At 44.0% G+C, this 11468-nt stretch overlaps 1 protein-coding gene across 2 annotated transcripts; it reads right to left on the bottom strand.

Annotated features, from left to right (window-relative positions):
- Positions 1–550: 550 nt before the first annotated feature.
- LOC133928848 (RNA demethylase ALKBH10B-like) lies at positions 551–8637 on the bottom strand. Of its 2 annotated transcripts, none has more exons than XM_062375346.1 (7): positions 7690–8637; positions 4596–4744; positions 4328–4445; positions 3193–3294; positions 2644–2759; positions 1764–1918; positions 551–1663 (listed from the first exon to the last, which is right to left on the bottom strand). In XM_062375346.1, the coding sequence occupies exons 1-7, from the start codon at positions 8282–8284 to the stop codon at positions 1153–1155; spliced, it is 1746 nt and encodes a 581-aa protein (XP_062231330.1). In that variant the 5' UTR covers positions 8285–8637; the 3' UTR covers positions 551–1152. The 2 variants fall into 2 exon arrangements, with proteins under 2 accessions (XP_062231330.1, XP_062231331.1); XM_062375347.1 differs by having other exon boundaries at positions 4596–4741; positions 7690–8634.
- Between the last annotated feature and the right edge of the window lie 2831 nt (positions 8638–11468).

Here is an 11468-nt window from a genome sequence, read left to right on the forward strand (position 1 = left end):
TACTTTGGATACTGTACTATCAGATCTAAATCCAGAGTATTTGAGTTAACCTGGATTATCCAGTGAATAATATTTTTAGGATTTTTTCAATTAGGGAGTTTTCTTTCGTATATCTTGCTAGAATTGAATAATTTTTGTTACACTAGGATTGTAATTTTTACATTTTTTTGGGTGATTGTGTACTAGTTAAGTCTAGTATATTTAGGATTTTCACTTGTGAAAAATCCATTAATTTATTTTTCACTATAAATATAGACTAATAGTAAAAGAGATGAATTTTTATAAAAACGTCTATTTACCTTCCTCTAAACAATATCATTATCTTTTCACGTTATTGACAAAGAAATCGAGCCATGCATTTCCCTTGAGATTTTGGCTTAGCACTTCGTGCTCGACATTCCAATACAAGTGTGGTATGCATATACAGTGATGTGTGCGCTCATGTCCTTGCAATGGGAAAAAAAAAGAGAGAGAGCAATGCTGAATTTCCACATCCAACTGTCCATTCCATCAGAGTGCCAACGGAGAGTGAATAGCTGTGAGATGAGTGGAACAATCAAACAAGTGTGCAACACAAGATGCATCTTTTTACCTATGTAGGACTGCAAACTCAGCAGGACAAGCATGCATGGCAACATCCATCCATCCAGTTCTTTGTCGGAACGAAAAGAAAAAAATAAACAAAAGAAAAGAAAACCCTGTCCTGATCCTGACCTCACCTATCCCTACCAATACTCTTCTACTGGTTTTGAACTCCGATACTCACACGCCCACAAACCCAGCTAATTTTTTTAAGGGAATACAGAAAGGAAAACCCTTCCGCAGATATGAAACGCCTAGGTTGTGATCCAGGATCCAACCTAAACAGGCTAGACGAACAATCTCCTACCAAGCCACCTGAGCTATGCTCGGTATTCCAAACCCAGCTAAATTACAGGCAAACCAAAACTAAAACCCACTAGAAAGCACCACAGCGGTCACCAAATACACAGGACGGACGTCCAACACGACCAAACTCAACTCCCCGCGCGTTTTGACTTTTTTTTTTTTTTGCCTCGGAAGACGGGGAAAATGCTCTATGAAACCCTACGAACGATCGCTGAGTGGCACATACTCGGCCGTTAGGTTCCACGGCGAGGCGAGGTCGGGCCTTCAGCCCTGCGCCTCGATCTGCGACATCATAGCCGAGAACCGGCGCTTCTGGATGCGCGGCGGGAGGTGCTTGTTGTACCGCTTCGGCCCGACCGTCCACGGCAGGAACACGCCGGTGCCGCTGCGGCCAATCCGCTTGCTGATGTTGCCGCCGCCGCCGCCGGTGCCGGAAGAGGCCATCACCAAGGGCCTCGCGGGTGCCGCGGCCACCATCATGACGGGCGCGCGCACGGCCATGCCCCACGCCGCCGGCGCGAGCACGGCCTGTGGCGCGGGGGCGTAGCCGATGATGGCACCGCCGCCTGGGGGCTTCTGCGCCATGCACACGGGCGCCGGGGCCGGCTGCTGTTGCCAGGGCGTCATGGCCTTGGTGGGCGACGGCAGCGGGCTGAGGTCCACCGGCGTGGACGGCCTCACCCGCGCGAACGTGATGCTCACGCGGCGGTTTGACGACGGGCACACCACGTGGCGCGCCATGTCCGCGCTGTTCCCGCGCATAACTAGGAGAGACCTGCAGATTTGAAGCGCACATTCCATGACTCATGAGTTGAAAAATACTACCCAAATATTTTTGATATGATGAAAATGAAAAACGGATTTGTGAAGCGTACCCTTGCTTTAGTGAAAGCGTGAGAGGTCCCTTGTAGTTGCCGTTGCTGTCAGTGACAAGTGACCTGCCAAATGCCATTGTGGTCTCAGACAGCAGAAGGGTGGAAATGGGGTTGTCCAGATGGGGAGGCTTGAAGTAGGGTTGCGAGTGTTCATCCTGCGAAATAATATCACTAATGTGTCAGAGGGCATGGTTTATCGCTGTTTATCAAATTGGGCTACTGATTTATGTCCTAAAGAAATTCAAATGCCTGAGATAAAAACTTAGTTCCTGTAACATCATAAGAATTGCGATCAAGGCGCCTAGGGTACAAACAGGTTCTGATTTTTCAGTCCAAATATGCAACAGAAGCTCTACTCCTTTAAAGTTGGGGGATCAATACTTTTATAACTCATTTCAATGTGGTTACGAAGTTTGTCAGATCAACCACAGTAGAGGTATGGGAAGTGGATATGGCATTTTCCTTCCGTTTAACAAAACAACACTTCCAATTTTCACCTTTCCTCTTTCCGCATATTGTAGGACCAGTGATGACTGGTAAACAAAGTCTTTAACAAAATACTTTAAAAACTAATCATATACCATATTCACTCTATTATAATTATAAAACGGCTTCTTTTTATTACAAATACTTATTTAAATGACGAGTGATTATGGTAATATGCTCTACTAGAGTTCACCAATTATAGTGTCCAAAATTAATTTCCTAATTTTGTAAACATAGCTGGTCTTTAGATGGGGAGAGCAGCTACAAGGCTCTCAATTCTGGTGAATGGGCACATATTAGATCATGGTTTTTCTGATTTTACAAGAAGCAAAAGAGTGTTTGGTTTCATCGATTAAGATGTCATGTTTATTTTATAAGGAACACCAACACCTACCTCATCGAAGAAGTTGATGATGACACTGTTTGGTTTCCTGCTTTCTGGTATTAAACGCCAAAGAACAAGATGGTCAATGACAGCCTGCAGGACAAGGGGGATTGGTTCTATGTGACCTGTGGACAAGTAGAAAAAGAGGACAGTTGTGACATCATTCACAAGGGCATTTCATTGTCTGGAGATGCCATATTCATGCAAATATGCTAGGCTCTATAGATAATATTCTTTCCACTGTAAGCAAGTTGAAGAAAAGTAGTACTATCTCTATTTTCAAATAGTTATCGTTTTAGAAACTTAATTTTATTCTTAGATAAATGTCGTTTTAGATTTTCAAGGTGGTATTTTATTAGAGTGTCCATATTAAATACTATGGAAAGTAGAGTTTCAATTCAATGATTGTGGCTTATGTGCTATTGATTGAATGCGGGAGAAATAGAGAGAGGTAAACATATCATGTATGAAAGAATTTATTACAACCTTATTCTGTGTGTTAAATGCTAAAACGACCTCTAAAAGAGAATGTAGGTAGTATGAGTCTTTGGAACATACAAATAGCTTCCTCTGTGGTAGGTTGAAATAATGGGACACCGAGCTGAATGATCTCCCTCTTGTTTCCTTTGATCTGCTTGTTGAAGAATATGAAGGTCTCACCTAAATTTATAAATAGATAATAAGCACCAAACAGATTGTAGAAATAGCTCAAAGGCATATTACCAAATACTTATTTCGTCAAACTGTTTAACATAAAGTCGCATTTCAAGAGATAAACACACTGCATTAAATTAACCAGAAAATTAATTATTTCTAAGTTCAGGCAGCTTACTTGCATATGCTGATTTTGGCCAAAACCCAATAGAACTGAAGCATACCAAGGTTGTGGGTTCTATGTCAACTCTTAAGAGGAATCATGCTCAGGAACTCAAGAAGTCTAGGAAGTTGAGGTCTTACTTGGATCAATGTTTTGTCGTGCACAACTTTGGACGGACGTTAGCATGTCTTGGCACGACCTATTCCAATAAAACAGAAGCGATCTAATACGTTACTGGTATTAAATTATATATCCAGTTCGTTTTTGTCATTCAGAGAGGGGTAAACTTCAAGTTAGCAGAAGTTAAAAAAAATAACATGTCAAATCAGTCAGTGTCGTAGTCACTAGATTGATGACTTTACCTTGTTTGTCAAATTCAAGTTCTACTTTTCCTAGATTCGGATGACCAGCAGCTATCTATGAAGATAGACCAGTACTACTAATCTAGTTACATAAATTTTAACGTTCAGATTTTGCTGTTTCTATAATATGGAGTATAGACGACAGTTACTAGGACCTAGGACCTGCAGATATCTGCGCCAGTTAGCACAAAAGCATATCAGATAAAACCATCACCACCAACAGAAAAAGTAACGAATGATAGCCTAAACTAGGACCAAAATTAGATGCTACGCATAAGAGCGTTCTTTTTTATCTTGAAGCATCAATTGGATGATACCACAGGTTTATCTTTTTGAAGGCATGTACCGCAAGTTTGTTATAGAAACCAATAGAAGTAACCAGAAAGGAACAGACCAAGAACGCAACAAAAAAATAATACTCTTCTTTTTTTTGGGGGGGGAGGGGGGGGGGGGTGGGGGGATATAAGTGCATTTCATGAGTGAGAACTTCTGAAGCAACAGAAACACAACTTACCTGAAAGTTCTCCATTTCTGCCGGCCTGACGAATTTCATTAATGAAATCTGCAACTTTCATGATCTCCGATGTTGTAAACACATCTTCATATATCTTCAAACCTTTCACAACGTTAACCTGATAACACAAGGTCAGGAACATCAGTCAAAAATGAGTGCCTTCAGAAGAAATGAACTTTTAGATGAAAGGAAGTGCTACGACTTCCTACAGCATCTCCTAGTCCTTCTGTATAGAAAGATTGCCGAGTGGTGTAAAGATGGAACTCGCCATGTGCCCCTTCACGGACTCCTTTGCCACGAAACCTTTCTGGATCTTGATCCTCTCGGGACGGGCAATGCACTCCTCGTGGTCAGAGCAGATGGGATAGCTCTCTGGTAGGCTGTGTTCCCCTTGAGATCCTTGATCAGTATGATCTGCTAAGTAATATATATCTCAGAGGTTTCCAACCATTTCTGGATGTGTACTACGTGTTGCAAAAACAGTAAAAACATAGACACCAAATTCTTTAACTCTGCTATCTCGTTTGGGGCATAACATCTATTTACCAAGTATTCAACTTTCAATACTGGAGAAAGCAATAAAACTTCAGCAATCACGGATACAACCAGTGACTGCTGACACCAGAAATTCCCAGAGAGCAAAATATAGAAAAAGTGGATCGGTGTGCATTCTGAAAATTCAGCTAAATTAGTCCGTTCTTTAATTAGCTTGGAAACAGAATCGCATGCCTAAAAGCTGATGTCTCTATCATGGTGTTCATAAAATGAGAAACAAAGATAGGATGCTAAACTGTCACCGACAGATCCTAGAGAACATAATTTTTTCAGTAAAATAAAAATATAAATTGTACTTGATCTTCGCTTTTCACACATGTCATAATTGGATATTCACTTGGAGTTTGCTAGTGGGCACAGTCACTCAGCACCAACGGGTCAACTCTATCGCCCTTTCAAATTCACACAAATCGTTCTGTCATCTCGTGCTTTATCGTAGAGCGTCGAAACATACTGAGCTCCATTCGATCTTCCAGATATCCATCATAAAGAAGAAATGACCTTGTTTTTGGATTCCTATGCTGCAGTCTTTTCTTTTCTTTTTGAAACGAATATGCTGCAGTCTTTTCGTGCCCCTTTCCATGCACTACAGGTCTACAGCATGGAGGGGGGAAAAGTGCCTTGCGTGATCATAACACGATAAAGAGAGGAGACTGTAGGCAAGAGATTTGTCCAAGTTGAATGAAGTGTATGTACATGGATGACATTATTCGTACATGGCATAAGTGCAGGGGCACTCACAAAACAGAAGCAGGGACCAGTACACTTTCAATTATTGGGCTAAGACAAGGTAGAAAGATGATATTAGCCCACTCTACTTATAGCACGCCCTCTTTTTTTTTTTTCCCTTCCTTCCGCAATTGTCCACCCCACGCACAAGGAGCACAAGACTCGTCTTCCTCTCCTTTTAAAAGAAGTCATAGTCCCTCTGTTGTCACTTTGGAAGAGATCGCAGGAAATCTTTTAAATTCCAGACTGGTTGCAAAGCTGGCTGACTAGCAGCAACAACTCGACAAATGTTACGACATGATCACATCAGCGATGGACAGCGCATACACTAGCCACGATGTTCTAACCCAAATTATCAAATTCCATATCACAGCTAACCGTGCATGTTCCTCTAAAAAAAAAAAAAGATAACAATGTGAAAAAAGATTCAGGAAGCTCCAAAAGCTCTCCGCGCCCTACGACCACACCTACCCCCACGACAGTCGCAGGCGGCTAGCCGCCACGGTGTTGTCCTCAACAACATGGCGCCATACGGAGACAAGGAGATCTTTCGCGAAGCCCAGCCACTGGGTCCCCCCTACAGTACTACCAGCTGATTGGCCGGGTCCCACGAGCCAGCAACCACGTGTCCGGACCGAGCTCGGGGCGGCTCATCCGATCGGCACGGCACCAGATCTGGCTTCTCGAACCCGGTCTGGGAGGCCAGGTGACCGGTCATGTGGGTCCATTAACTCCGGCCCGCGTCAGGTCAGGCAGGGGAGCTCGAGTTCAAGATTGGGCCTCACCGGCCGCTCGCCACCATCAAGTGAGGAGTCACAGGTCTCGTCGAGTCCGCCGTGCCAACTGACAAGTCTGGTGGTGATCTCAGACCGATACATGGCCAGCAATATCCTAAAGCCGCACGCCCTTTGCAGACGCCAAGTCTGCTGGTGTGCTCAAGCTCAACTACAACGGCACAACGATGGTTTCGAGGCCGCTGGTCGGCCGGCCGGCCTCGGCCAGAAGGACACAGCGGGCGTAGGGGGGCGGGGCGGAGGCGTCCGTGTCCCCGGCGCGGCGCGGCACGTTTCGCAGTTCCCACCCGCACGGCGCAGTACACTGACATTAATTGGCCACGCACCGCCACTAAACCATCGCCTAATTATAAGAGGACGTACTAGTGTACTACCACCGGTTTTTTTCCACGGGACCAGGCCAGGCCAAAAGGGTAGCCAAGATGGTCGCGTGGAGGCGGAGCTAAACCCATAAAAAAAAGGAACGGCGAGGAAACGAGCAGGTCGTTGGCGAACGGCGTGAAGAAGATAAAAAGCGGTAGGGTTTTTGGCTCCTCGCGGCCCCGTGATCCCGTCTCACGGGCGCCCGCCGCCGCCGGCTCGGACGGCCGGGATTGACCGGGCGAAGCCCCGCCCGCCGTGCGATCCCAACGACGGCTCCGCATTTGGTGGGACACCGCACACGCGCACGAGCCAGGAATTATTGGCCCTCGCGCTCCAACTTTTTCCGTTTTGCTACCAGACGCAACGGGCCCGTACGCCCGCAGTTCCATTCCGGTGAATCAACGCAACTGTGCAACTTTTTAGTAAGGCAAATTTGATTACATGTTCTAAAGTTAATCATTAATTTTATTACAAACTAGTTTATGTAGGACATAGGATAAAAAATAATAAGCTTCATACCTATTATCGAAAATTGATCAACTTTAAAATATATAATCAAATTTCACTTTTAGCAATAGTGACGTAATAAAACGTCGTTTCAAAGTCTATCACCCCGTTAATCGCAAAAACAAAATCTTAATCCGACTTTGTCTAGCCCCCCCCCCCACCCCCCAAAAAAAGGGAGATTGCCATAAAAAAGTGCACATAAAGCACAGTTGACGACCCAGATCCAAGGATTACGAAGCGAGCCGAGATTAGAATTTAAACCCGCGGATTGATAATTCGGACGCCGAGCTAACGGGAACGACGACGGATTCGGCAAATTCGAATGCGGGGGCCGGGACGCGAACAGGATGCAGCGCAATTAATTGACGTGAGCATGCGAGAATTTAATTAGCTAGCGGTGATGGCTGTACTTACGTCCGTCCGCGACGGCGTCGTCTTCCGTGGAGGCGGCCTTCCGTTCCGACGAATCTCCGGAGGAATCTACTTCCGCGTCATGCTCGTGGTCCACGGCGTGGTTGACGGCGCCGTCAGGGTCCTCGGCTGCCGCAGCCGGATCCAGCGGTGCGGGATCCTGGTCGTGCTCCGGCTCCGACGCGGGCTCGGGCTCCGTGTGGAGGGTGGCGGCGAGCTCATCCATGGGTTCGTGGATCACCGTGGACGTAGCCTCCTCCTCCGAGTAGCAGCAGGAGCCGGGGGCGGCAGCTGCCGCAGCGGCACGCGCGTCCGCCACGCGGCCCAGCTCGGCGGCGACGTCCGCGACGGGGTAGAACTTCTGCATGTGGAGGACGGGGAACCAGTTGAGGCGGCGGCGGTGGAGCGCGGCGAACACGGGCTCGTACTGGGCCCCGCCCCCGATCTGCGCCAGGTGCCCGCACAGCGCGTCGATCATCGCGTTCGCAGCCGCGAACTCGCCGCGGAACCACCCGATCACCGCGTCCCTCGCCGCCACCTCCGGCGCCGCCCCAGTGGCGCCCACCGGTGACCCCGGCCCGCCCGCCGCTGTCGCCATCGCCCCCGCGATCGCCAGCCTTCACCCTCAGTAGCCTCTCTCCCTCACACACACACACACGCTCCTCAATTCCCTGGTCCTCTCCACCTCCCTCTCTCTCGCAGCTTTTGCAATGACGTTGTTTCAACTCGACCTGGTGTTGGGGCAGGACTGCCTCGCTCGGGCTCCTATAAATAAGCCAGATCCGGCCTTCCACTGGAAATCCTGGCTGCTCGAGCCCGATCTGGGGCCCGGTGGCCGGTCACTCCAAGGTGACGGCCATATGGGTCCATTAACTCCCGTCCGCATCAGGGCACGCACGGGAGTTTGGATTAATGCTCGAGAACCGGTGATGAAGAACAGAGAGATGGGATGAGAAAAGAATGAACGGGTGAGGATGATGAGAACGGGTGAGCTCTTTGCTATTTCCATTGATGACGAGGCCCACAGCTTCTAGGGTCAACTCGTCACGAGCTAAGAAATGCAATACGGGATGGTTCGTGCGTGCCTGCCTTCCTTTTCAGTCGTAGGACTCGCCTTAATCTAGTTTTTAGTGTCTATGATTCCTGCATTACAAACCTACTAGCAACTGAAATTAATAATATTATAATAAAAAACTAAATCTTTTTTTAAAAAATAATTATGAAACAAAAACTACATATACATAAAAAAAGTACATATACATCTTAAATCTTATCTATTTAAAATAGTGAAAATATATCTATCTTTATTAGGGATGGTAATTTAATTGATGGGTTTAGATACTCGCGGGTTCTATGCTCGTTAGGTCTAAATTCAGATTTCAAATTTTATTAACGGATCTTACAGGTCGAATACCCAAAATACATCAGGTCGGATATACGTTTATACTTTTATCCGTGGTGCCCCAGGTCGTCAAGTATCATTATATAGGCAGCACACACCCAGACGCGGAGGCCCGGTCCAACAAGTCGGTGACTACTGAGTATAACCGGGGCAATTACTTGTTTACCACTCTTCCGAATGGCACACTCTGAAATACCACCTTATCGGATGTTCTTCCCCATTTACCACCCGGGTCCACGCAAATACACTGTTACAGTATGAACAGTATCTGAGAGCTAAAAAAAATATACCAAAAAATGTGTCGATTTTTGTATATACTCTATAATTCATAAGCAACCTATTTTAACTTTATTCACTAAAAATATTATGTAGAATCTAAACTAAAATTTCCTAAAAGATGCTGTTTTTACAACTTCTAGCAATTTATAGGCGTTACAAATATTTTCAAAAAATCTGAAAAAATCACTAATAATCCTCTAATATAATATACTAATTTATAAAATTATTTCTCACCCTATGTTATAACCTAACTTGTTGGATGTTAGCTCAGACGCATGCCCCATTCGCCGCCGCCGCCGCCGCCACCACGCAAGACGCTCCAGCCTTACCGTCTGTGACTCCGTGCAACACCCTCTGGCCTCGGCCGCCTCACTATCCGCAACGCCGCCTCCGGCCCTCACCGTCCGCAGCAGCAGGAAAAGGCAGCGACTGCTGCAGCGGTGCCCCGCGCCTCGTACTCGGCGTCTCGGCGGCATCGCCAGGCCCATCCAGGCGTTCGGCCAAATCCAGGCTCATGTTGTTTCACTTCATCTTTTCCCCAGCTTGTACGCTGAGCTGGAGATGGTCGAGCGAAAAACCCTCTAGGTGGGGACTGATCTGCATCCATCTTGATTTGGAGATGTGATCTATGGTCAATTGATGAACATGTTTTTTTTTTCTTTTCCTCTTACTCCTACGTATGTCTTGTGCTTCGCAGTTCATTATGCTGCTTGTTTTGTTGGTTAAGTACTCAAGATTTGATTAGTGAACTTTTAAAGGAAAATCCCATGCCATTTTCTATGCTAATTTGATGCACATTCTTAAACCTGTAAGATCTGTTTGAGGGATTTCTGAACTAGCATGCCATTTTTTGGCGGATCTAATTCCTCTAACCTAAGAGAAGCGAAGTCAGAGAGGACGAGAGGTACAGTTTTCATAGGAGTATTGTACCATAGTGATTCTACTGTAGTAATAGTATTGTATCAAATTGGTTCGCACCGAATTATGAAATCATCGATATTCGATTGAAATTTGTGATATTTGATCAATTCGGTTCGCACCGAATTCTAAAATCAATCGGTTTTTTAATTTGAATTCAAAAAATTCAAAATTTCAAATAATAATAATAAAATATTAAAAAACATTAATAAAATACTTAGAGATAATTTGTAGATCTTCTGTGAATTTTTTTCCAAAAATAATGTCGTTTGAATCATATTTTATAAGAAAAAGTTTGAAAAAAAGAGTTTGCAACTTATTTATTAACTCATGTTAATGAAAAACTTGATATGTAAAAATATATATTTTTTTTGTGTAGAGTGTGCCTAAAGGGGAACTATAAAATTAGTATTATTTCATTTAGAATTTTATTAATTTTCTTCATAATTTTTACAAAGTTCACAAACATAAAATGAACATGTTAAAAAATAACATTGTAATTAACTTTTTCATGGTTACCATTATTGTTTCTACATAAAGTATAGTATAAGTAAACTAATAGAAGTAGTTTTACTAATTTTGGAGATGTGATAGGCTAGTTATGAATTAATCTAGTTACAATATATTTACTCAATCCTATATATTACAATAAGTATTTTATGAGTTCATGTATTTTTAAAAAACATATGATCATGTAAGAAGACTAATAAAATTGGTTTTATAATTTCTGGATTAGCAAAAAATTAACTATGCATTTAATTAGATTTAGAAAGTATATTTTTATGAGTATAAATACTTTTATCAGGTAGATCATGTTACAAGGAAATCAATAAAAAAATTCACTTAATTTGAAGCTAAGATGAATTAGTTATCAATTTTATAAGATTGATTTTTTTTGTTTTTTCTTGAACTTTACTGAAATTCGATCAACCGAAGGTTTTCGATGAAATTTGAGCAGTTTTTTTTTTATCACAAACAAAATGCAAGGAATGCGGCTGGTTTTCAATAGAATTCGACCGGTTACCAAATGGTCGATTCGCCTAAATTTTGTATCCAATTTATAAATTTGACCGAATAAATTCGGATCTCAAACGAATTTGTAAACTTGCCCCTAACCTGCTCACTCAATGGAAGTTTTTGGTCCTTCCTATTCAGGAGTTCTTGTTTCTAGGAGAAAAACTAC

The sequence above is a fragment of the Phragmites australis genome, chromosome 9, assembly GCF_958298935.1.
Source record: "Phragmites australis chromosome 9, lpPhrAust1.1, whole genome shotgun sequence".
Taxonomy (NCBI): domain Eukaryota; kingdom Viridiplantae; phylum Streptophyta; class Magnoliopsida; order Poales; family Poaceae; genus Phragmites; species Phragmites australis.

What these genes read in the sequence shown, in the direction of transcription:
- LOC133928848 (XM_062375346.1), bottom strand. Translation starts at nt 8,284, where the DNA reads ATGGCGACAGCGGCGGGCGGGCCGGGGTCACCGGTGGGCGCCACTGGG. An exon ending in CGACGCCGTCGCGGACGGAC is followed by an intron (nt 4,745 to 7,689) that starts GTAAGTACAGCC and finishes TATATTACTTAG; the next exon opens with CAGATCATACTGATCAAGGA. An exon ending in AGTCCGTGAAGGGGCACATG is followed by an intron (nt 4,446 to 4,595) that starts GCGAGTTCCATC and finishes TTGTGTTATCAG; the next exon opens with GTTAACGTTGTGAAAGGTTT.